General features: G+C 50.2%; 11 protein-coding genes across 11 annotated transcripts; 6 read left to right on the top strand and 5 right to left on the bottom strand.

Moving 5' to 3' along the window:
* Nucleotides 1-59: 59 nt before the first annotated feature.
* N7516_005342 (Fibronectin type III domain protein) lies at nt 60-3405 on the bottom strand (the record flags this gene model as incomplete). The annotated part of the gene is made up of 3 exons (XM_057218062.1): nt 60-2983; nt 3040-3233; nt 3290-3405. 3 exons carry the CDS (start codon nt 3403-3405, stop codon nt 60-62), a joined length of 3234 nt encoding a protein of 1077 aa, XP_057079945.1.
* A 497-nt stretch (nt 3406-3902) lies between these two features.
* On the top strand, nt 3903-6395 carry N7516_005341 (putative lipin Smp2; the record flags this gene model as incomplete). Its single annotated transcript, XM_057218061.1, has 3 exons — nt 3903-4077; nt 4142-4510; nt 4573-6395. The coding sequence occupies exons 1-3, from the start codon at nt 3969-3971 to the stop codon at nt 6393-6395; spliced, it is 2301 nt and encodes a 766-aa protein (XP_057079944.1). The 5' UTR covers nt 3903-3968.
* Nucleotides 6396-7137: 742 nt separating this feature from the next.
* On the top strand, nt 7138-8020 carry N7516_005340 (putative transcription initiation factor TFIID, 31kD subunit; the record flags this gene model as incomplete). The annotated part of the gene is made up of 2 exons (XM_057218060.1): nt 7138-7549; nt 7620-8020. 2 exons carry the CDS (start codon nt 7138-7140, stop codon nt 8018-8020), a joined length of 813 nt encoding a protein of 270 aa, XP_057079943.1.
* A 767-nt stretch (nt 8021-8787) lies between these two features.
* Nucleotides 8788-9397, bottom strand: N7516_005339 (uncharacterized protein; the record flags this gene model as incomplete). The annotated part of the gene is made up of 3 exons (XM_057218059.1): nt 8788-9044; nt 9230-9292; nt 9346-9397. 3 exons carry the CDS (start codon nt 9395-9397, stop codon nt 8788-8790), a joined length of 372 nt encoding a protein of 123 aa, XP_057079942.1.
* Nucleotides 9398-9828: 431 nt separating this feature from the next.
* N7516_005338 (rRNA-processing protein UTP11) lies at nt 9829-10797 on the top strand (the record flags this gene model as incomplete). Its single annotated transcript, XM_057218058.1, has 2 exons — nt 9829-9924; nt 10018-10797. The coding sequence occupies 2 exons, from the start codon at nt 9829-9831 to the stop codon at nt 10795-10797; spliced, it is 876 nt and encodes a 291-aa protein (XP_057079941.1).
* A 331-nt stretch (nt 10798-11128) lies between these two features.
* N7516_005337 (Zinc finger C2H2) lies at nt 11129-13984 on the bottom strand (the record flags this gene model as incomplete). The annotated part of the gene is given in 4 exon segments (XM_057218057.1): nt 11129-11529; nt 11595-11691; nt 11743-13719; nt 13739-13984. 4 exon segments carry the CDS (start codon nt 13982-13984, stop codon nt 11129-11131), a joined length of 2721 nt encoding a protein of 906 aa, XP_057079940.1.
* A 58-nt stretch (nt 13985-14042) lies between these two features.
* On the top strand, nt 14043-15823 carry N7516_005336 (uncharacterized protein; the record flags this gene model as incomplete). Its single annotated transcript, XM_057218056.1, has 2 exons — nt 14043-14432; nt 14513-15823. The coding sequence occupies 2 exons, from the start codon at nt 14043-14045 to the stop codon at nt 15821-15823; spliced, it is 1701 nt and encodes a 566-aa protein (XP_057079939.1).
* Nucleotides 15824-16468: 645 nt separating this feature from the next.
* On the top strand, nt 16469-17510 carry N7516_005335 (Cytokine-induced anti-apoptosis inhibitor 1; the record flags this gene model as incomplete). Its single annotated transcript, XM_057218055.1, has 2 exons — nt 16469-17123; nt 17203-17510. The coding sequence occupies 2 exons, from the start codon at nt 16469-16471 to the stop codon at nt 17508-17510; spliced, it is 963 nt and encodes a 320-aa protein (XP_057079938.1).
* A 715-nt stretch (nt 17511-18225) lies between these two features.
* Nucleotides 18226-18754, bottom strand: N7516_005334 (uncharacterized protein; the record flags this gene model as incomplete). Its single annotated transcript, XM_057218054.1, has 2 exons — nt 18226-18461; nt 18622-18754. The coding sequence occupies 2 exons, from the start codon at nt 18752-18754 to the stop codon at nt 18226-18228; spliced, it is 369 nt and encodes a 122-aa protein (XP_057079937.1).
* Nucleotides 18755-19854: 1100 nt separating this feature from the next.
* Nucleotides 19855-20798, top strand: N7516_005333 (uncharacterized protein; the record flags this gene model as incomplete). The annotated part of the gene is made up of 2 exons (XM_057218053.1): nt 19855-20372; nt 20477-20798. 2 exons carry the CDS (start codon nt 19855-19857, stop codon nt 20796-20798), a joined length of 840 nt encoding a protein of 279 aa, XP_057079936.1.
* Nucleotides 20799-21857: 1059 nt separating this feature from the next.
* On the bottom strand, nt 21858-24607 carry N7516_005332 (histidine biosynthesis protein HIS4; the record flags this gene model as incomplete). Its single annotated transcript, XM_057218052.1, has 3 exons — nt 21858-22057; nt 22130-23692; nt 23755-24607. 3 exons carry the CDS (start codon nt 24605-24607, stop codon nt 21858-21860), a joined length of 2616 nt encoding a protein of 871 aa, XP_057079935.1.
* Nucleotides 24608-24688: the final 81 nt, after the last annotated feature.

Raw genomic sequence — 24688 nt, 5'->3', positions numbered from 1 at the left:
AATCTAGGAAATGAAAATGAAAAGACAGAACCAAGATGGTCTATAGATACATGTGAGAATCATGAGTTCTCAGTCTCAGGAATCTCTTCATCGCCAGTCTCACTGGCTCGCTCGCTAGTCTCGCTGGCCTTGTCAGACTTGCGAGACTTGCGAGAAAAGAATCCTAGGCTGCTGCGGGTGGAGCGGTCAGCAGATGCCACACTTGAGACAGTGCTATCGACACTCTTGCCGAGCTGCGCTTCGCTGGCCGCATCCTCGTCAATATCACCTTGCGAGGATTCACCTTTCTTAGAGAAAAGCCCCGAGCGATCCTTCCATGAGCTGAACTTGCTGGAACTGCCCTTGCGCGTGATCTTGCGAATGAACGACTCCTTGGAGGCATTGTCCATGGAAGCCCCGGATGGCATGCGCTCCAAGGATTCATATGAATCGCCGGTGAAAAGGGACAGGGAGCGAGACGTACGAGAGTCCGAAGGAGATCCATCGTACTCGTGGATATCAAATGGACTATCGGGGTCATTGCTCTTGTCTGTGTCCATTTCCGACTTCTCGCCCGTGAGAACCGCCGTGAACGCCGGAGCAGCAGGGTTCAGCTTTGGGGTCAACGGTCGATGAGACGATGACGGACGAGTGCCAATCGGTGCCTGGAGAGGTCGATGATGGCGATCAAACGTGTCCTCCACGAAATCAGGCTCGCCGGTTAGACCGAGAGGAAGGTGGCCGGATGATCCATACTGGATTGAAGGTCGCCGAGAAGGAGCTCGAGACCAATTGGATGGCGCGGCCCAGTCAAATCCGAGCGGGCTGTTGCGGTGTCCAGCATTATCAGTCGATGGCCACCCGAAATGGCGGTTGTCTGTCGAGGGGTGTGGAAGCTGATTTGGTGTGTCGAATGAGGTCGACGAAGGGCGTGGGGACAAAGAACCGCGTCGAACGCCACCGAGAAGCGACGATGGATCAATAGGATCATGCCGAGGACTGAATTGATTGTACCCACTGCCAAGATCGGGATTCCCACGGGTGCCAGCACCGCCGAAGCCAAACTTGCTGGATGAGAAGATATTTGAGAAAGCAGCTCGTCGGGAGGGCGCATGATCAGAAGAGCTGTCCATGGTGACACCAGCCGTGTTGCTTCGAGGGAACAATGACATCGGGTTTGCCCAATTACCAGTATAGCTCGATCGCCGCCGGCGTGCACCGATTGGATCTAACTCGTCAATATTGCGAGGGAAGGATTGACTCTGACCGGGTTTCAAAGAGCCCAGCATAGGAGACTCATCGGCCAGGGTTTTCCCACGAGGCCGGTGGAAACCGAAAAGTCCAGAAAGCTTCCGGGAAGCGCTTTTCGGGGCTTCCCCAGCAGCAGACAAATGGACACCTTGGGATTCGTCCTGCCGATTTTGAGTCTCTAGTGGGCTGGCAAAGATACTGCCCGCTCGACTGTCCGAAGAAACAGGCGACACTGGGCCGTGACCGAAGCTGTCTAAGGGAGTACTGGATGCCTCCATAGTTGCAAATCTTGGACGAGCTATAGATCGTGGGAATTCGGGCGACTCCTCGTCACCAAGGAGATCGGATGGCAATAGGGCATCCGCACGGGGACTCATTTGCGGGTTATTGAAAGCGACTTCCGCATCGGAGCGCATTATCTCGGGCGGATCGGACAAGCCTGGAAGGGCCATACCGTTATTGATATTGAAAAACGCAGAGCTGGGGGCAAATGTAGGCGAGTGACCGGACGGGTTGTAGTTGACGGTACTTGGAAACGACGTTTCGACACCCGGGTAGTTCAGAGGGGAAGACATATTGCTGTTGAGTGAGCTGCGATGGCGACGGGGACGAATGGTGGCAGTATTCGACATATCAAGATCCAGGGTCGGGAAGGCAAAGGGCCCTGAGCTGCTGGGTCGTTGGGCTGTAAGCCACTTTAGACGTTCTTGGGCTTCTTGATATTGTTGCTGGGCTTGCGTGTGCAGATTTACAAGTGTAGCGTAACGTGCGTGTAGGTTGCCCAGCTTGTGCTCCCACTGACGAGCTCGCTCGTTGTCGATCCGATCCAGCTCCTTGCCATCTTCACTATCACCTTCTTGCAATCCCATTCTTTCTTCTTCGAGCTTCTTGACCCGTCCTCCTTTATCCTGAATCTCATCATCGATGGTCTTCATCTCCCCCTGCTCTTTCGCGATCTTGGCTCGGACCTCGTCTGCGCGCACCGTCCCTTCTTCTTCAATCCTGGCCTTGTCATCCTTTGCTTGTACAGCATCGGAGTTCATGCGTGAAATCTTCTCCTGCCATCGCAAGATGTCATTCTTGCGCTTCTTGCGCTCGGCCTCCTTCTGCTGAAGAAGCCGCAAGCGTTTTGACTTTTCGCCCTGCACGGTCCGGTTGACGCTTTCTAGCTTGTAGACATGCTTTTTCAAGTCCCCACTTGCTTCATCTTTTTCCCTGACACGCTTGCGCAATTCACTGCGCTGTTTTTCAAGGTCCTTCAACAGTGCAATATGCTCTTCTTCCTCCTCTGTTCCCTGCTTCTCCACGTTCTCGTTCTCGTGCTGCAACGACTTCAAACGGTCTGCTAATTGCTCCAAAGTCTCATCTTTGGCGGTCTTTGCTCTACTCTTGAGTGTTTCTTCGAAATTGCTGTGTGAAACGTCCGTGCTTCCAGCCGCAGGGGAAAATTTCCGTCCGGCCGAGGGCCGTTTCCCCGGTAATTGGCCTGCACTATGCTCGCGCGACATTATCGGTGCAGACGGTGTAGGCAGGCCTACTGTAGACCTAGGGATCGAGGCGCGGATAATTGGACCTCCGGCGTTGCCATTTTGCTGCGCTTCGGAGAGCGGAAGAGATTTTGTTCGGACATGGAGGATCGCACTGGGCGTTTGAAAGTTGGCGGCACTAACGGAAAGAACACAAATATGATATATGTTCCCAGGTAATAAATTCGATATTTCCACCGCTGTTTCTGCTCGTTTGGATTCACCGACTACAGACCGTTAGTGCTTTGTTTAGTGACAGGAAAGTATCATGTGTATCTCATACCTTTCACATTGTTCACCTGGATAATATGCTTATGTATTGAGTTATGGAAGTCAGGTTGTTTCCAAGCAAGGCGGATTTCACGGGCTGTGATCTCTTCGAGCGTGACCTCTGGTGGCGGAGGAATGTCGAGACCGAGCTTCTCAACTAGGACGTCATTTGAAGTTTGACATACCTGCCACGCGCGGTAGAGAAGCCTTCACACATTGAGTTAGTCGAGCAAAGGAAATGGTGAAACAGACAAGGGACTTACCAGATCAAAGCCCATAGGATTGAGACGGCGAGAAAGAGGGCCATGACACCCCGCACTCTCACGCGAGGGACCACTGCTGGGTAAGCGTCAAAAGCAAAGTATAGCGGCTCATACATCCCAACGTCTATAATCCATTGGACGTGGGCAGCGGGATACGGGAGAATTACGAGGATCGCCAATGCTCTCCGGAGTGGGCGGTGGGATAGGCCCCACGTGATCTGGAATCTTAGTCACCCGAAACAGGTTAGCGCCAAACGAAGATCAGCCGCTACGGGACCTCGGCATTCTACAAGGCTGACATAATCAGAAATGTTGGGCGTTGAATGCTGTTGACGAAACCAACAAATATTGGAAGTACGGAGTAAATCGGAAGAAATTATATGTAATATCTTCATTTATCATCAGGCTGAGACTTCATAATACCATTCTCGTGGCTGACATTGTGTTGAATTGTGCTGATATTATCTCGTGACAATTGGTTATGTAGCCGCCTTCATTGTCTCCGAGTGTCAGTCACATGGGCCTTTTAACTTCCCGATTCTCCAACAACCTGTCTCACTCTTTTATTATATTTTTTTTGATCGTTCAGACCTTCTTTTTGCATTTCTAGAATTTGTTTTGCATTGGCCCGACTTCACCCAGTTCCACTGTCAAAGGTGTTAGACACCCATTTGGCGGGATGCAGCTCTATCGCTCTATAAGTGGTTCCGTCTCCAAGACATGGAATTCTATCAACCCGGCCACCCTTAGCGGGGCTATTGATGTCATTGTCATAGAGCAAGAAGATGGTATTTACAGTTCTCTGAGAGATGGGATTTACACAAGATACTGATTTGACTTTTCTCTTTCAAGGCACCCTCGCTTGTTCGCCCTTTCATGTCCGGTTTGGCAAGTTTTCGCTTTTGCGTCCATTTGAGAAGAAGGTGGAGTTCAAGGTGAATGGCATAAAACAAGAATATGCCATGAAACTGGGAGAAGGGGGCGAAGCATTCTTTGTCTTTGAAACGACCGATGACATCCCCGCATCCTTGCAGACCTCGCCGTTGGTGTCTCCAGCAGCCAGCCCGAGAGCTCAGAGCGAACCAGATATTCTCCCTTCGCTGCAGGAACCAGATTACCTCGACCTGGACAAAGGAAATGGGGATGCATTGTCAGAAGGCGCAAAGACCCCACCGGCGATGGCGATGCCATCGAACAAGCTACGTGCAAACACGGATTTAGGTAGGACACATATTCAACACTTAGTTTCGATTGAAGTCTCTCGATACTGACTGTTATAACAGGGACAATAACACCCTTATCGCGTTCCCCCGACGAATTCGACGTGGCCCGTTCACAGCACGGTTCCTTGAGCGCTAAGCCGCCGCTTGATCACACACTGTCCGACAATGTGCTTACCAGCTCTCCCCAACACTCTCTGTCCGGTCAATCTACACATGGGAATGACGAACCCCATGATATTGATATCGAGGACGAAACACACCACCGCTCTCGCAGCCCTCCTCTATCTCCCCAGGAAGCGGTGTCTCGTGCCATTTCGCTGTCGAAGAAGCTGTCTGGTTCCAATATTCCATCACATGTCACCGAGACTGGAGATCTGATGTTGGACATGACTGGCTACAAGAGCAACGAAGAAGATGCCCTCCGCGCGGAGGTTGTTGCGCGCAAGATTCTTGCGGAAGAGCTTGAAGGAAGCTATGATATCGGTGCGCTAATTGGAGCCGATGAACACGGCAATCTATGGATATACAGCAGCGAAGAGTCCAAGGAATCAGCAAATCGGAGGGCCACCTTGCACTCCATGCGGCCGAACATGGGAATGAGCGATGATGCACTCTCCGACCCAGGATATCACAGTGAAGGCGAACACGCTGTCTTGGAGCCATCGTTAGTTACGCGCCATCACCGAACCAAATCAGATGTGCAACCCGGCTTTCCCACACCCCCTGACTCACCCCTTCATGATTCCTTCCCCGTCGAAACCCGCAACTATGCCAAGACACTCCGCTTGACAAGTGACCAACTCAAGGCCTTGGAATTGAAGGCCGGTGCCAACACAATGTCTTTCAGCGTCAACCGAGCAATTTGCACTGCGAATATGTATCTTTGGAATGGCAATACCCCGATCGTGATTTCTGATATTGATGGGACCATCACCAAGTCGGATGCGTTGGGGCATGTTCTCAATATGATCGGACGAGATTGGACTCATGCGGGAGTCGCCAAGTTGTACACCGACATTGCCAATAATGGGTACAATATCATGTATCTTACGAGTCGGTCTGTAGGCCAGACAGATACCACACGGGCGTATCTTCACGGAATTTGCCAAGATGGATACAGACTACCAAGAGGCCCAGTGATCTGTAGCCCTGATCGCACGATGGCCGCTCTGCGGCGGGAGATCTACCTGAGAAAACCCGAAGTTTTCAAGATGGCATGTCTGCGGGATATTCTTAACCTCTTCTGCGGCAAAGAGAATCCCTTCTATGCTGGCTTCGGAAATCGATTGACCGACGCATTGAGTTATCGTTCTGTGAACATTCCGTCTACGCGGATTTTCACAATCAACTCTAACGCTGAAGTGTCTCTGGATTTGCTTAGTCTTAACAATTACAAGAGCAGTTATGTGACGATGCAAGAGCTACTCGACCATTTCTTTCCACCAACCAGCCTTCTTGTGCATGACGGTGGCGAGGAATATACGGATTTCACATACTGGAGAAATACACCGCATGAACTCGCAGACTTCTCGACAACAGACAGCGAGGAGGAAGATGAAGAGGAAGACGAAGAAGATGTCGATGAAGACCTGGCTGAAGAAGACGAAGATGGTGATGATGATGAAGACTACGATGAAGACTTGAGCGAGGGTGAAGGCAGCGAGTACCTTGACGAGGCTGAGTTGGCCGAGGAGGATCTCGGCGCAAGCTACATGTCGCAGGACTCAGTTACCTTGTCCAACCCGGTAGGCTCAATACTTGAGTCGGTGGAAGGGGCTGTCGGTGAAGAGGAACTGTCTCCTATTGCCGAGCAACCACAAGAAGCAACTGAGCCGGGCACAACCTCTCTTCCCATCCGGCCCAAGATGCCCCAGAATTTCTGAACATACATTCATTGCTATGCCTCTCTGATAAGGGATCGATCCCTAGGCATTTCTTGCGTCATAAATACCCGTCTTGCGAATGCTTTATCAAGTCAGATTCTGCATTAGACTGCTCTCACAGCGATATATCCAAGTTCAACACTATTGCATGCAGACCTGGAGCTGGAGACTGCATTATACACGGCCATTCGTGCCTGACTCATTTTAATTCATGGCATTCATGGCGTTTCTGGATTTGTTTTTGTACATTCACGGCGCACATACTCGGAGGATTGAATAGGACCATGAGATGAATAGGATGTAATGAATGAAACAAGTGAACAGACTTGCGCAAACACATTGAATGGCTCAATATATATTATCCAAGGATACTCTAGAATGTAGTTAGTGTCCATGGATAGCAAAAGCATTGCATAGTTATGACTTGACTTGTCTTTTAAGCTACCTCTAGTTAACTAACTAGGGCTGCAGACAACACGCTTACCTAATCGTGATATTGGCCCTGGAGCTCATGCTTCTTTCCGGCCTCATTTAGCCATCACTTTCTCTCTCCACATCCCTACACTGAACGCTGCTCGAATATTTGGCTGTTTCCTAGCCCCTGAGCACTGTGCCAGTAATGCTCCCCGACTACCTTTTTCAGTCTATCTAATCATCACCTAATTCAACATTGACCACTTTCGCGACACCACAATTCGCTCTTTGCCTCCTGCTTGATATTTGATCAGCAATCCAAGACAATATGGCATCCCCAGGCCAAACACAGGGCTCAGCACCCACAACACAACCTCTCACCCCACCCGCTGAATCCTCCTCCGCCGCGAACGGGGCCTCCGCGCCCGCCGCAACAAGCTCCCAGACCCAACCCCAAGTCCCAGCGACAGGCCCTTCAACAACAGCGCCACAACCGCCACCAGTCCCCGGCATATCGACTCAAGACAGCGGAAAAACGCGACGACCACGGGACGTGCGGCTGGTCCACATGCTCCTCGCCTCACTCGGGGTAACCTCCTACCAAGACCGGGTGCCCCTCCAATTGCTCGACTTCGCATACCGCTACACCGCTAATGTGCTACAAGACTCCGTGCACCTTGCGACGGAAGGATACGCCGCGGCCACAGACGGTACCGCGGGCGCAAAAGGGCTCCGCCGAAGTGAATAGTGTTTCTTTGCCCGCATTGCGGCTGGCCATTGCCTCCCGCTTGCACTTCCAGTTCCAGACAGGGCTTCCGAAGGAGTTCCTTATGGAGGTCGCGTCGGAGAGGAATCGTATTGCTTTACCCGGTGTATCGCGTGGCTTCGATCCTGCTGCTGGTGCTAATGGCGCTGTTCCTGCGGCGAACCAGAGTGTTGTTATCGGTGGCATGCGCTTACCTCCTGAGCGCTTCTGTCTTACAGGAATGGGGTGGAATATGAAGGAGGAGTGGGATAGTGAGGGCGAGGAAGACGAGATGCCTGATGTTATGCAGCAGCCTGGGGCTGGGAAGGGTGTTGGTGGTGATGGAGCTGAAGATAACGAGGACGAGGATGACAATGACGGGAAGATGGAGGATCTTTTCGGCGAAGATACCACTATGGGCGAGGCAGGTGACGGAGACGAGGACCGGAAGATGACTGATGTTTAAGGGGGTGCATTTACGCCCGGGGGTTTCCTGCCTTTGGCCTTGGGCTGGTGGTGTTTCTGGCGCTTGGTGTTGTCATTCTCCTTTTTTCTCTCTAATCTACCCTAGGACGGTGTCCTGGCTTTTACTCTCATGGAGAGCATATATTTCATGACTCGTGTCTACACATCAGGTTCAAGGACCCCCTGCCTGACCATAAAGGTAAATAAACTGATAAAGAAGACAGCCTTCTGGTCAATTAAACCAAGATATGCAATCGTCTGGTGTGTATATTGTACATAATTCAGTCCATCCCATCGCTCGCATACGGGATGATCATGCAATGTAATAAAGATGCCCAGCAAAACGCCTGCTTTGTTTGCCTTTGTGCGCCGTGAGGAGAGAGAGAAAAGATATAAAGTCCGAGTCCGGATTGGCCAACAAAGTCCAGGGCTGACCTGCCCGGCGAGATCAGTTTGATGTCCGTCTATCAAACTGAGGGTGGGAATAAGGCTAGACTGGCCGTCAGAACTGTGATTATGGGCCGAGTACCTTGAGACATGCAAGGCCAAGCCAATCAGGTAGTTAGGCCAGGTAAGATTCCAATAGCGCCCTTTCCCTTGCCCAAACACTCAGCCCAAAGACGAAAGTCCTCAATTTCCGAGCCCGGAGAAACACAAGAAGCAGAATACTCAAGACGCCGAAACCCGTATAGACAAGAAATACTCACACAAGAAATGAAGAGAGCGAGAGAGGGAGGGGATGGAAGGAGTGCAAAGGGAAATGTCCAATCATTTTCCTGCCGCTCGCGCGCGCGCTTCATCCTCGCGCATCATGCGAATAACTTCCTCACGCCGCTTCTCGACACGTGCAAGATCCTCCTCTTTCACACGTCGGCGTTCCTCATACCCCGCGAACCACTCCTCACGTGCGCGGTCCTCTTCTTCCGGCTTCGCGTGGGCGACCATGCATGAATTCATCGCAAGACGTTGCTGGCGGCAGACCCATGTTGCAGTGACGGTGCGGTTAACGGCGCACTCGGCGAATGCTATATCACAATTGGGTTAGTTGGTTATTTCAGGCATATTCCAGGTGTGGGGAGTGGATCATGGTCATGCGATCCGGAGTTCCTCCTCCGCTTGACACCCATGACCGGCTTTTGCAAGGCCAAAGCTATGCATTGTCTGTGAAGAGGTGATGGATTTGGCATATAAAGCAATGCAAATTGCATACCTTTAATCTCGGGGGCGCAATGGGAGCGTACTCGCTTGTAGTACAGCAGTTTCACTTCTTGTTCTTGGGGGCTGAGAGCGGAAGCGGGTTGCGAAGATTATATTGTTTTGGTGCACTCTTAGGTACACTTGTTGAAGAGGTATCGGGGGATGTGGAAGATGTAGCCATTGGGACTGTATGTCGATCGCAAAGATCGAAGTTGATCGGGTTAAGTGTATGGGCTGGTTGATCGGAGAGTATGTTTTTGAGAGCGATTGGTCCCGGTTGTTGAGGGACAATATGTGAGTTCAGCTGCTCCAGAATTCAATAGCACGAACCGAGAGAGGTAGAAGTAGTTCCGAGAGGGGTTCACTGAATGGCTTCGCAGAGAAGATCGAGGCCGAGTGGAAGTGTTGATTGCGAGTGACCCGAGCTCGGGCGGAGAGAATATTACTATTGGCAGAATCAGAAAAAAATGATCTCCGACTTTGCATCTCGACTTTGACTTACACTCTTCTGCTGGGGACTTTTCCGTATTTCGATCTTCGGATTTCTCTTTTTTCTACCCCCTTCCTGTTCTCTATCTATTGCCTCGGGAAGTACCAACACCAAAACTCAGCATGTCGTCCATGCGCAACGCCGTCCAACGGCGGAACCACAAAGAGCGCGGCCAGGTCCAGGGTCGCGAGAAATGGGGTCTCCTCGAAAAGCACAAGGTCAGTTCCTGCGGATGAGCGCTTGGGATATTTAAAAATGATCCGAGCTTTCTTTCATGCCTAATTTCAAGACAAACTTTCTAACTTCAACAGGATTACTCGCTCCGTGCCAAAGATTACAATGCCAAGAAGGCCAAGCTGAAGCGCCTCGAAGAGAAGGCGCGGGATCGCAACCCTGATGAGTTCGCCTTCGGTATGATGGGAGACAAGAACCGAACCCAAGGTCGGCACGGACGTGGCAAAGGCACAGCACGAGAATCCGCCGCAGCACAGGGACTGAGCCACGAGGCAATCAAGCTGCTCAAGACGCAAGATAAGGGTTATCTTCGGACGGTTGGCGAGCGGGTGCGCCGCGAGATCGAGCGCCTGGAGCGCGAAGTGGAATTGCAAGATGGCATGAACAAGGCCCTCGGCAAAAAGGATGGGAAAAAGGACGGGGAGAGCGATGACGAGGATGATGGGTTCGACGACGATTCCGATTTCGATTTCGGAGCCCCGGTGCAACCGAAACCCACCAGGACGGTGTTTGCCGACGATCGACAAGACCAATTGGCAATGAAGAAGCAGAGGATACAGAAAGAAGAACCTGCTTCGGAATCAGAGGAAGAAGATCAGACGTCAAGCAAGACCCGCAAGACACCCAAGCAGCTTCAGGCTGAGCGGCAGGCACTTGCAGATGCTCGGCGGGCTCGCAAGCTCCGGAAACGAACCATCGAGGCTCGTAACAACAAGCTCACTGCGTTGCACAAGCAACACGCTGAAATCCGGACTGCAGAGCAAGAGCTTGATTGGCAGCGGGCTAAGATGGAAAATTCCGTGGGAGGCACTAACAAGGACGGAATCAAGTGGAAGATCCGTGAGCGCAAGCGCTGATTGTTTTTGTTTCGACGGAGTTTATGAGTGATGACTCGCTATCATCTTTTTTTGTATATATTGATACCAACCACCATAGAGGCAGTCCGGCGCATACAGTAGCATCCAAGGAACCCACTTCAGTCCTGGTAATCGACTCCTGGAAAAACTCGGTAACATCAAGCCTACTCTCTTACTCTATTGAACTTCTAGAGCTTCGGTATTGTATTAGTGGCATGGTAGGTGGAATTAACTAAGTGTTAATTCGTAGACGCATATCGCGTGTGTGGCCCGCTGTGGTCTAAAAGGTTGCCTCGTGATTACAATACCCTGTCTCAACCACGCATTCAACCTAGTTTCCGGCCTCAATGACACAGTGGGACTTGATGTGGTCGAAATAAATACTCCATGAATGTGTCTCATCCGAGCAAAAGGGACAGATGGTTGGAGGGGCACATCTCACTCGGGTTGCCTCTATATCCGCTGGGAGCAGATCGGATCTCTTGTGTTTGCGAAGATGGTCATACATCTTATCTGGCAGGTCGAGGATTGTAGAGCAGTGCGGCTCAGTACAACGCCACTCGCAGTCGCGTATATCATGCCCAGCCAAATGTCTCTTGAATGTACCAAAATTTGGAAGCCTTTTAGAATCACATAGCCAACATCGATACCATTCACGGCCTCTTCCTGAGGACTCAGGCATCTCAGTACTGATATTGTCAGGCAATTCGTTCTCCTTAGTAGACTGGGAGTCTGGTTCTGGTTAGTATTACTCCTCCTTTTGGGGACTTAGGAATACGGATACGGATACCACTCACCTCCCACAGGCGAAGGCTGCTTAGACTTGCGGCTTAGGCTCAGCACTTCGTCGATCTGGGCCTTTGATAACGTCCTTTGAATGACGATAACATCCTCCTACTTGGGTCAGTGGCCGACAATAGCATTGTTAGAAAGCAAAACACTAACCTTTTCCTTGAACGGATACCCTAGATCGATTATGGTGGGAATATGAGCAAGGTGACGAGGGACACGCGTCTTCCCTTTACGCGGGTAAGGCTTCTCCTCATTTTGGCTGCGATTAGAACTGCTAGAGTGGTGGCGACCATCAACCGTTTCTTCATCATCGTTCACCTCAGGGAGGCGCATGTTGTTGACGGGATCGGAGGATCCTTGCATCACCTTGAGCATTACACAGTTGTCAATATGATCGAACACGTCCTGGGCGTCCCTGAAGGTTTTGCTGCAGACAGAGCAATTTCCAGTGGAATCCCTGGTGTGGTTCATACCTCCCTCGATGGAGGAAATCGGCCTTTGATGACGTTGGTTTGGTGGCATCAGCTTCGCTCCGTGGACAGCGACAAGGTGGCGTTTGAACATATCAACACGACTGAAGCTCTTTTCTTTTGGTGTCCCAGCGCCTGGACAAAAGTGGCACACCATGACGCCCTTGTAGTGGACCAGTGTGTGGCGATATTTATCGTATTTGCGAGTGAACCCCTTGGTGTGGTACTCGCACGTTACAATCGGGCACTTTTCTGGACGCTCAGTGTTGTGCGTCATGGCGTGAGCTCGTAGATCTTTGAAGACTCGATCACATTGGGGACATCGCCCCTCATCGACCGGATCGTGTGACTTATCAGAATCTTCATCAGAAGAAATTGCAGTTTCATCGTCGTCTTCGGATCGCGGCAACGCAAAGAGCGCCAGCTCTTCCAGATGCCGGCCTACGTGTCTTTCAAACTGCTTCCCAGATGGAAGCGAAGATAGACAGAGTGGACAGTCCACATGTACATTTGGGGTTTCAGATATGGAATGCTGATTCTGCAAATGAGAAAACCATTCCCGGCGACTTTCATACAATCGATGGGGCGTGGGACAGCTAGAGAAGACACACATATATGGCATCAAGTCATTAAACACATGACGAGCCCAGGCCCTCCGGTTTGCGATGGTGATGATCACGAAACAATAGGGACATTCAAATGGAGCTCCATCAGCCGAGTCTTTCGGAGGAGATGGGAGAACTGCCCCTTCTGCCCCGTTCAATATGGTTTGAGCATAAGATGTTTGTGAGGCGACAGTTAACAATTCTAAGTTGTCCTTTGCCGCTGGTGGAACTTCTATAAACTCAGTTGCAACTGTGTCTGATAGTCTGGCTGATTGCCCGTCTGTTTGATCTTCGATAACCTGATTGAGACCCTGGCCGAGCTTGGTGCGATGACGTTCACGATACTGCATAACGGCTCGACGTTGGGAAATTGCCAGCCCAAGACGTTTCGAGATATTCTCCTCTGCTTTGGGATATTTGTCTGAGACATGTCGCTGATCAAATTGCTCATAACAGACTGCATCAGATCTTTTGGTGCCAAGAAGCCGATCGTGTTGAGCTGGTTGCCGGATGAGCATTGACATTTGGAACAGGTTGTTGATAGTATCTCGCAGAGCATGATAAATAGACTGCATTTCTGTTTGATGCTCGTCATCATCTTCATCCCCGCTTAGATCCGAGAAATCGTCATCTCCGGATGAGTAATGCAAAATATCATTGATATCTTGGGTGGTTCGTTGCAGCCGCTGAAGGACACGAAGTGTCTGCTCTTTAATGTGGGATGCATCCCGTAATCGATGATCTAGCGACGATTGACCGGTCTGGTGAGCCCCAATATTGGCAGCCCAAACCCGCAAACGACCCAGCTCGTCTTTCCACAGCGCTGGCGGAACTTCAGATGCAAATGATGACAAGTCTTCGGAAACAAGCCGAGTTAGATCTTTGAGACATTCAACCACGACAGACGAAATATTTGTGGTAGAGGTGCCCGCAGCTGGGGCTGTTGTCGTTGTTATCACGGGGTGCTTGTGGTTCCCAACTGATATTTCTGGACTGCCCGCTTGTTTGTCGAAAGTTGGCTCATTGATTGGTGATGTGTCTTGAAAAGCGTTGCCCTTTCTTTCAGATCTATACCTCTTCAATTGAGGAACTAGGTCGACTGAGGGGTTCATAGTTGCCAGCAATCTCTTGACGCAGATGTGCTTCACGAGTCCATCTTGACATGGGAGTATCGAGTGTATCTTGAAGCTGCTGAAGTCTGGATTGAAAGGAACCGAGAAAATCAGAATCAGGTTCCATTTCATAGGCCTGCCTCGAAATTTGAGGTTGATTCTGCAGCTGCGGGGTTGCGGCTGAGATGGATCCGCCGCGCTTACGCATCATGACTTCTGCGTTCTTTTGACCTTTAATTCATCTTGCCCAGTTCGACTGCTCGAATATGGAGGCTGCAGGCGTTGCCCTAGCAATTCTCCCACTCGTTATCAACCAGCTTGATAACTATGTCCAGGGTCTTGAAACTATCAAGAGCTTCGGAGCCAGGCGCTACCGTAGGGAACTGGAAAGCTATTCATCAAGCCTTGGAACCCAACAAGCCATCTTCGTCAATACATTGGAGCGGGCTCTTGATGGAGTGGTCGAATACGAAGATGGGTTGGATGAACTGAGGAACAATCCTCTCGGGAATTTGTGGAAAAGAAAGAGTCTGCAAACGAGTCTTCATGAAAAGCTAGGAAGAGACTTTTACCCTTTCAACCGGATGATGATAGAGGTTGCGACTCTGTTGGAGGAATTGTCAAGAAAATTAGGATTGGACAAGAATGTTTCAGTGGTGAGTACAACATATAGTTCAATTCTCCGGAGGTCCGCTCCCGAGGTCTAGGGCTAACCAGAACCTTGATCATACTACAGAACCATCGGGTCGACCAGTCCACTATCAAGAAAGAGGTCAAGAAGTTCAAAGACATTTTCTCGAAAAGCATTTACCTCGATCTATTCGCTCGCATTGACGCAGCCAATAAAATCCTGAATACCTTGGTGGAGCAGTCCGATTATCGAAGCACAAGACAGAAACAGAGAATATCAAAAAGACCCCTATTGCGCCAGAAAAGGGCCCAGAAATCAGCCCGAAGTCTGCATAATGCAATAATACGGGGCAAGTATTGGAAATGTGCTTGTATGGATCAACACTCAATCCATTTTGTTCTTAGTTATCCACCAGAGGACATGAATGATGAGTCTAAAGAGTCCTCTCATGGGCCTCGATTCCGAATGATTTTTCCTTCCAACAGCTCTATAGATCTTGGCAAGGGATGGTGCGAGATTGAAGCCGAATCGGATACTATTCAATCGAGCGTGGATACTTTGACACCCCAGGGTAATCAAGACAAAGTTGCCTTCGTCAAAAAGAAGGCCAAAGTGCAGTTTGCGTTCGATGCGTCATCTGAAGATAATTCACCCATGATGTCTGATATGTCTTCGCTGCCTCCGATTGTAGACATCTGCTCGACGCTGTCTACCGTGGGGACCAGCGGCGAGACAAATGCACCTATTGGGTTCATCTCTGATGCAAGCCACCGCCACAATATGTATTATGTTCGAAAGCTCGCCGGGAATCTGAGATCACAATCGCTCGCTGAGCTCATTGCGGCTTCAAGTGATATCTTCAAGGCGCCTATTGGCGGCAGCTTTCTTTTCACATGGGGCCACCGTCTCCGCGTTGCGGTTAATCTCGCCTGCAGCGTGCTCCAATTTCACGGGAGCTGGCTGAAAACTCAGTGGAGATCACGCGATATCATGTTTACCAAGAATCCATCTGGGGATATCGATAAGCCATACGTCCTTTGGAATGTCGGCAGTGAATTGGATACCTGGAGCCTGTGCAGAGACAAATCAACATTCTCGCTCATTCAAAGTGAGGTTTTGTTTCCTCTGGGCCTTGTCCTGGTCGAACTTTCTTTATGTCAGACACTAGAGGCACTACGCATGCCGGAGGATGACGATCCGGTGGAGGCATATGTGAATCTAAAGACTGCAACTCGCCTCTTGCAGGTTGTGGAGGAGCAAAGTGGCGCAGAATATGAAAAGGTAGCGAGGCGATGTCTCCTTTGGCCTGGTACAAAAGACTCCACACTGGAAAGCGAGCAGATGCAAGATGAGATATTTCAACTTATCATCTCGCCATTAGTCGAAAATCTGAGGAGTTTCGAGGGTAGGGGTTGATTCTGGAATATATGGACAGTCAGAGATCATACCGGAAATTGTATAGTCTGATAAACTCTTATATTTAGAACATTTCCTATTCTATACACTTGTGGCCTTCGTTTTATAGGATATATCTGATACAAGGAGGAACATGCCCAGGTGCAGCTATGCCCTTTGGGAAACTGTAAATCGTTGCCCAAAATGCAATGCGGAGCAACCCCGAAAAGACCATCGAAAGGAATTTAATAATAGTTGGAAAGATAGAGGGAATAAAGGCTAAATCAAGCCCCAAACCCCCAACCTGCCAGATGCGGAGGCGGGTTCGATTCCCCTATTTAGGAAGAAGAGTCGGAATGAGGGTCATGTGATAGAGTCTCCAAGGTGTCCCCTGATATTTCCAATCAATTGCTAATCATTGTCTCTGACTGGCATCCAAATTTTCCAATATAAAGTCCTCTTGATACTCCGTTGTCGCAAAGAGTCTAAAACGTTCAAGTAATCACACCATCGCTGATAGGACAATCTCTCTAATCAGCAAGTTCAAGGGCCCGCGGAGACATCCACAAGGCTTAATAATCATTTGCCACCCCTCCAAGGGAAGATTATATTCTCCATCTTTTTCTCTTTTTCAACATTTCATATCTCAAAATAAAAAAAACAACAATGGCTCCTTCATTTATAACCATTGACTCCAACGACATGGACGTGGATTTCTCCACTCCCAAGCCAGTGCAGGCCAAGCGCACCCTTCTCCTGGCACCCCCTCCATTGCCACTCAAGAGGATAAACTCCGCGACCTCTTCAGCACCTTCGACCGATCAATCACAGACCTACAAATGCTCGACCGGCTCTCCGCAGGAGTCGTCTCCCTCCCCCGCAACAACCTACGACCTTGTCCTCATCCTCACCGACACAGACGGCACACGGCGCTCCGAGGCGCTGAAACTCCTCACTCGCGAGGTATACGCCACTCTTGTTCCCGCCATGAAGCCCGGTGCGAAGCTGCAAACCCAAGACTCAGCCCTCAATGCCTCAGACGCTATGGAAGCCGTCCTGGCTGGTCTCGTGCAGTCCGATAACGGCTTCGAGAAACCAAACTTCGACCCATCCGCCGCGGTCCCTTTAAAATTCGGCCTGAAGAAGAAGAATAAGCCTACCCCGCCAACCGCCGTCCCTGTTATTCCTAGTTTCTCCACAGGCTTCGCTGCGCCAATGGGAATAGACTCGCCAACTAATCACGACCGCGACGATGATGACGAGCTCATTAATGAAGATACCCTCCTCTCCGAGGAGGATTTAACAAGACCCATAATGCCGCGTAAGTTACCCACTCCATTCCAGACCTTGCATATTGCATTTCCACGAGATCTATATAATCTAACACACCATCTCTTCAGCCCCAGAGTGCCAACCCAAGACCGGCCGCCGCCGACGCGCCTGCAAAGATTGCTCATGTGGTCTAGCCGACAAGCTCGAAGCAGAGGATAAGGAGCGCCGCGCAAACGCAGATAAAGAATTGAACGTGATGAAGCTGGATACGGGCGACTTGGCCGAACTGGACTTCACCGTTGAGGGCAAGACTGGTTCTTGTGGAAGCTGTGCTCTGGGTGACGCCTTCCGTTGTGATGGTTGCCCTTACATGGGTCTTCCTGCATTCAAGCCTGGACAGGAGGTTCAGATTCTCAATGATGTTGCGCAGCTTTGAGATGCTCGACTTTACGACTGTGGACTACTTTCTTTTTTTCTTTTTGATGACGAAAGTGGGGGGATTCGGTTGCATTGGTGTTTTTTGAGCATTTTCTTTTCGGAATTCGTTTTTTTTTCTGGGGGCTTACATACAAAATTATGCTAGGAGCATTTGGCTTTAATTTGATCAAATTTATTTTTATTCGTTTATCTGATCTTTGAAGATTTTGAAATTTTGAGTGGAGCCCAACGTCATGTCTTAAATCAGATAAATACGGAGTACATAGTGGGATGATCGGCCTTACATAGTTCTGCCGGTGGATCCCGATCTGGGTCGGCTGAACCTTGATCCGGGTATAGCACCTTCTGTCGTCGAGCAGCAGCAATCATTAATTAACATTAACATTAACCCCTATTAGCAATCAGCATAATGGCAACTCCCATACCTAGGTTGCATCTCCAACCCGCCTATCCCCACACGTTCAGTGTATCCAACAAAACTCACCCTACACCAACATATATGATAATGCGCCTATTAGTCCGCTTCGCACCCGAGCTAACACCCAACACTTATAGGATGTGCTCCCCCATTCCCACCTAGAACAGAAACGCTGGCAAAACCCCGGTGGCTGGGGTGCACGTCACTTGAATGATATGGTGCCGTTCACGCTTTGGGACGAGCAAAACCACAAGTTCCGCCATCCCTCACGTGAGGACTGGACCTGGATCCGTAGTCAGTTCGGGGAGGGAACATCAGAGATAGCCCTATTAACATCCCCCAAAAGGAAATGCACCGATCTAATATCCCATTCTTCAAATTCGATTTCGGGATGGCCAGCTGGACGTTTCGGTTGCATGGTTTGGGTGCCAATATTCATCATACTAAAGAGCCCTAAACTCATGCCGTCCACTTCACTCCATAAGCCTTGGGAGATTTGGGACATTTCTAGGAGGCGAGTAGGTGGTTCGGCTTTAAAGTAGTAGGAATTAGTAAAGCTAGATAAGGTCGTAAGTCACTATAATAGTGCCGATCTAGTGAGGTTAGTCATATCTATATTGTGTACCCTGGCAGTCTAAAGGAAAAATTATACATACACAAGTGTCAGTTCCGCTCAACCATACTTGTTTACCAACCGGCGAGTTCGCAACCCGTTTCGGGTAGACAATGCCAGCCTGTGGGGCCTGCCTCGGTGGTTGCATCCGCTTGAGGTACTCTTTCGCTGCCAAGATATGCTCCGTGAAACGTTTTCTGATTTTTGACATTCTGGAATCGGCAAGACGGACAAATGCATGCGTCACTGTCGTTATTGCCTCCTACCCACCTGGAAGCCGTAATCGTAGGCCGAGTGCCGCCTGCTGGACGAGGGTTCCTGGGGAGATGTGCACTATGTGCGGAGCTTCGTATCAGATCATCACCAGTAAAGGGAGTAGTTGGATCCTCACGCAGAGTGTATTGCCGATAGGTATTAAACCGCCTTACCCACAAGTCCTGGCTACAGCGGCAACCTGGAGCACCATAACCAAACTGAAGCTGCTTCACCCTTTTCTTGGATGTGAGACGATTTGCGGCCGAGTTCTAGATGATTTGAACGAAGCTCTAACGTAAAGCCCAGACCAGCGAGGAGTAGAAATCGTGTCCGTAAGGTTGAAGTATAAGTCGACGATGTTTGAGATTCAGAACAGACGATGTTTGGATGGCGACTATCTTTTAATGGAAATGGCCAAGCTTTTAAAAAGTTTCAAGGTAATTGGTTAGTTGGTGATATTACTAGTGTTAGTTCTATCAGATGGTTATATATAGATTTCATGAGGTGAAGGCAGTCACGACCCGAGTGGTACCTGCCTACCTAGGAAGGTGGGTGCCTTCCCTTCTAGGTTAAAGCTTATCACTCACTCTAGTTCTATTTGCCTTAGGCCATTGAGTAAATATAATACCCTCTTATCCCCTAGTAGTCTCTCTTTTTCTTTCTTTCTTCTATTCCTTCGGGTCCACATTGCACATTGTAGTTCCATTATCCGAAGGGTATCCGAGAACACTAATAATCTTTGATACGGTCCAGTTAAGGCTGAAAATGAGCTAGGGTCTTGATCCTAGGTGAAGTGAATCTAAAGTGAATCTGAAGTGAATCTAAAGTGAATTGAATCCATCTGAAGAAAATTGGCAGATCTCTTGGCCGCTAGTTTAGGGGTGGGTGAATCTTTATAAGGTAGACTGTTGTACGGAGTACTCTGCAACTACTTTTCCTTCCCTATATATATGTAGCAACTTCATTCATCATGGGCTTTGTCCTTATTTAAACCGCACGCTTTGCGGTTTCGATCCGAACATCTTTCAACCGAGGATCAAATTACTCATTGTTAAGATGGTCACTCGTGAACACACTGAAATCGCCTTCGCCGTCAACCAAGCCGTCAACCAAGCCACCGTCAAGGCTCTTGAACGCATGGGGCTTGAGAGAGCTATCGATCAATATGCAAATGCCGATATTGACGTGAATGGGAAAAAGAAACAGCCCGATATGGGCTTGGGGCCGAGAAGAACCCCTCGCGGCTGTAAGAAGCGGCCCACGGTAATCTTGGAAGCGGGGGTTTCAGAGACTGAAGCCAAACGCCGCCGGGATGCCGATCTCTGGCTTGACCCCAATAGAGGGAATGCCAATGTTGTGATTACCATCAAGCTCAATCACAAAAAAGCCCTAGTCAAGATTGACAAATGGGTATGGGATGGTGCCAATGGCACATCCGTTCTATCACAACATATCGAGGTCTCCGAAAATGACCTCGATGAGGTCAAACTATCCGGTGGTCCATTGACCATCCCATTCAATCTTCTTTTTTTACGAGAACCTGAAGTCACCCGAAAGCCAATAATACATGAGGGGTGTGTGAAAGGTAGACAGAATAGCAAGCTAGCAGCAAGGCTCACCGAAGATGCGGGCTACTACTTTTTTTCCCGGCTTGGACTATCTTTGAACTCGAGTTTAGAGATGGCCGGAGCTACGAAAAGCAATCCCTTCCCGGAGTCTGCCTCGAAATGGACCCATTGACTCTTGGTCCTTCTTCCACTGCCAATCCTCCCTCTTCTCTCATTAACCAGGCTCCTCCGCCGCACAGGATGGTGACACCCCCCTGGTGGGCCCCGAAACAGCCCATTCTTCCTCCCGCGGCGTCCGACCCAGTAGAACCAGCGCTGCGCGAAGTCAGCGCGCTGAATGAAAGACTGACAGATGCCGAAGACATCATTTCTCGCCAAGAGAGCGAGCTCGACCATGTAGTAGGGTGCTATTCGGTCTACCACGAGGAATAGTCAATGTTTTTCATAGTTCGTTCCACTGTGGATTGTGACCGGTCTCCGGTTTTAACTTTTATTAAAGATCATTTGTTCCCCAATGCTCGCGCCGAGCTACAAGATGCAATCAAAGAACGTACACTAGCCTATTGAATCAGAAAACCGGCATCAATCCAACCTTATAAACTCTGTAACCGCCGTAGTCACCAAGACCATTGGCACTACCACTCGGTTGTGATAGTGTAATTAGTGGTAAAGTCAGCACGCACCGAACCCTCGTCCGTAAGCCTAATTCTTTTTGTCATTTTTCCACAACTTCTGGGAAGTTCATCCCAATCATGGCCTTTAGATAGAGATGAACTTGTTGCACATGCTTATAAATAGATACGGCACTTACGGGGCACTGTGACAGAATATGGCTCTGCTTGTAGACCATATGAGCCCTGTTAAAAACCCAGTAAGCCCAGTTACGGATTTGACACCTTGAGGTTGATCTTACTAGCACTCCTTCGTTCTTTGCAAGCCGGATCCCTCCCTTGGATACATCGGAACGGTATCTCAACGCAGCGATAGGTTGATCGTTCACGCGGAACTTAATCATGATCTTGTACTGCGATCCTTCTTTGACATTATGTGTTTTCTTTTTGGTATCTTCTCTTGCTTGAGATGTAGAGATTGCTGCTAATAAGGGACCTACTAGTTACATATCAAGATAGTAAGACAGTAAGATAGTAAGATAACTAGTAAGAAATTGAGAGTTAGGAGTCCAAAGAGCCCTATTTTAAATCTTTATAGGGTAGACTGTTGTAGATAGTACTGTGGGACAGAATGCTTCTTTAGGTAGACTGGGTGCTCAATAGATGACCCGTGGACCCAGGAAATCAAGTACGTATTATCTACTAGTATACATATGCCGTTGATCTGCCGGGTATAATTAATTACCTTATTTACTTCCAAAGCATTCATAAACAATTTAAAGCCTAATGGCGAGTTGCTTTTTAACTATGCATCTGTGTTCATGGCACATCCAATCATGATAAAACCGAAAACAAAAATAACCAAGAGAATATGTATGACCTATGACTGATTCTTCTTCATGTGGGCAACACGGATGCTGACGGCACGCTTGTGCGCCTCCAGGCCCTCCACAGCGGCGAGGGTCTCAACCGTCTTGGCGAGACCAAGCAGGCCATCAGCGGTCAGGTTAGAGCTGGTAATGTGCTTCAGGAAGGAGCCGAGGTTGACACCCGAGTACTGCTTGGCGTAGCCGTAGGTAGCTAGAAAGAAAATATGTTAGCAAGACTGAATGAGGGAGATAGGAGGGAAAGCAGTTGCAGAGAGAGACTTACGCAGCGAGTGGTTGACTCCGGCGGAGTAATCGCCAACACTCTCGGGGGTCCAGGCGCCAATGAAGACACTACCAGCGTTCTGGACATCCTTAACAAGAGACTCGGCGTTCTCGACCTGAAGGATCAGGTGCTCGGGCGCGTAGTCGTTGCTGAGGGTCATGGCCTCATTGATGTCGCGAACGACGAAGGTGACGGAGTGGGCGAGGGAGCCGCGGACGATATCCATGCGGGGCAGCGCCTTGGCCTGGGCATCGACCTCGTCTTCGATGGCACGAAGCTCGGCTTCGTTCAGGTCGACGGCGATGAGGATCACCTGAGAGTCGACGCCGTGCTCGGCCTGGCTAAGAAGGTCGGATGCGACAAAGGCCGGGACGGCGGTCTTGTCGGCAATCACGAGGACTTCACTGGGACCGGCGGGCATATCGATGCTGACACCTGCAGAGGTATCGTTGGACACGAACATCTTTGCGGCCGTCACGAATTGGTTGCCTGGACCAAGGATCTTGTCGACCTTGGTGATGCTCTCGGTACCGTAGGCCATAGCGGCCACAGCCTGGGCACCACCGGCCAAGACAATGCTCTCAGCGCCGACCTTGTGGGCGACGTAGACGATTTCGGGGGAGATGCTGCCGTCGGAACGAGGGGGCGAGGCCAGGACGATCTTGTTGCAGCCTGCCACCATGGCGGGAACACCCAGCATCATGGCAGTGGAGGGCAGCACAGCGGTACCACCGGGGATGTACAAACCGACACGCTCAATGGGGCGCGAGAAGCGAGAGCAGACCACACCGGGCATGGTCTCCATGTGGAGGGTTTCGTTGCTTCCCTTCTGCGCGGAATGGAAGCGGTCGATGTTGCCAACGCTGACATCAATTGCCTCCTGGACATCAGGGGACAGCTTCATGAGTTCAGCGGGGAAAGGCGCGTGGATGACGGGGGAGGTGAGGGATGTAGCATTCTCGAACTTGTGGGTGTACTTAAGCACAGCGGCGTCGCCGCCGTCACGGACATCCTGAATGATTGGCTTCACCAGGTTGACAATAGCTTCGTTAGATTTCTGCGAAGGACGCTTGAGGTAATCGGTGACCACCTGGGGAGTAGTAGAGGCAGTGATTACACGCTTCATCTCAATTCGGGTCGTGCGATCCTCGACCGGGGCGGGTGCGGGGGTAGGGGCAGGGGAAGGCTTTGACTCGGGCTTAGCCAGGCCAGCCTTCTCAGCCCAAGGTCCCTTAGCGTCGCCCTTTCTCCGCTTTACCTTCAAGCTCTTGAGGTCAAGGTTCCGCTCGATATCCTCCAGGCTAACACCGGCAGCAGTGCACTTAGTCAGGGCAAAGTACAACAGGTCGGCAGCCTCGAAAGCAATCTCCTCCTTAGTGTCCGCACGGCACAGCTCATCAGCCTCCTCCATGATCTTAGCATCGATTAGCTTGGGTTCATTGAACAAACGCGCGGTGTATGATCCAGCGGGAGCATCCGCCTTGCGGGCGTCCAAAGTCTTTTGGAGACGAGACAGACCGGCAGATGCGCCGAAGCAGGTCTCAGTACCAAGGTGACAGAAGCCTAATGAGTCATCATGGTCAGTACACAAACGTCATTCATGATGTTTGAAAGTTGATTCTTACCACGTCCGATTTGATTGACAACAAATACCAAACAATCAGCATCACAGTCGAAGCCAATGCGGATCAACTCTTGCACATCCCCGCTGGACTGGCCCTTGTACCATAGACCACGCTTACGGCTCTGGTAAACACCGGTGCCAGTGCGCAAGGCCTCGAAAATGCTCTCGTCACTGCTCCAAACGAAGCCCAGACAAGCTCCGCGCTCATCAGTGACAGAAGTGGCATACAAGCCATTGGCCTGGTCGGTAACAGCGGTCGACGCAATAAGCTTAGCGGCAGAGATCTGGCCAGCCACATCCCGCTCAACAGTCAATGCCTGTGAGGCAATGACAGCAATCGCACCTTGCTTTGTGACTTGTGTAATGTCATCCTCTGAGACTGTCTGAGTACCGAAGGTTGTGAAGAGGCGTGGGGAGTCCGAGCTAATCTTCAATTTCTCGGCGGCGGCGGGGACGGTAGAAGGTGCAGTGCAGACGCTCGCTTCGCTGCGCTCAGCATTGACGGCGATCCATTGCTGCAAAGTATCCAATTCAGAGTCTGACAGGGCGTTGACGAGCAGGCGGGACGAGGGCACGGATTGTTCTTCGGAGAGAGTGGTCAATTGATCCAAGTTGATCAAGATCTTGGCGGCACCGGCGTTGAGGATATCGACGAGATCACCGGAGGAGGAGATCTCAGTTGCATCGACGAAGATATCAAGGGTGCGGAAGTTCTGGCGCAGGAATTGCTCTGCTTGGGCGAGACTTGAGACCTTGATCAATACGCGGCCGAAGTAGGCGATCTGCTTGAGCGAAAGTCCGGAGGCGGAGGTGGGGGAGGAGGGGTCGTGGGAGATAAGGAAAGGGGTCGCCATGATGGGCGGGTATAGTAGTAGAGTGATAGAAAGATTGAAAAGGGAGAATTAAATCCCCTAAAAGATAGGACCCTTTTGAAT

Source organism: Penicillium verrucosum (genome assembly GCF_028828655.1).
Source record: "Penicillium verrucosum strain IBT 35672 chromosome Unknown utg000001l_segment0_segment0, whole genome shotgun sequence".
Classification (NCBI taxonomy): Eukaryota; Fungi; Ascomycota; class Eurotiomycetes; order Eurotiales; family Aspergillaceae; genus Penicillium; species Penicillium verrucosum.
Note: the sequence above shows the minus strand (reverse complement) of the source record. Positions and strands in the feature narration are given on the sequence as shown.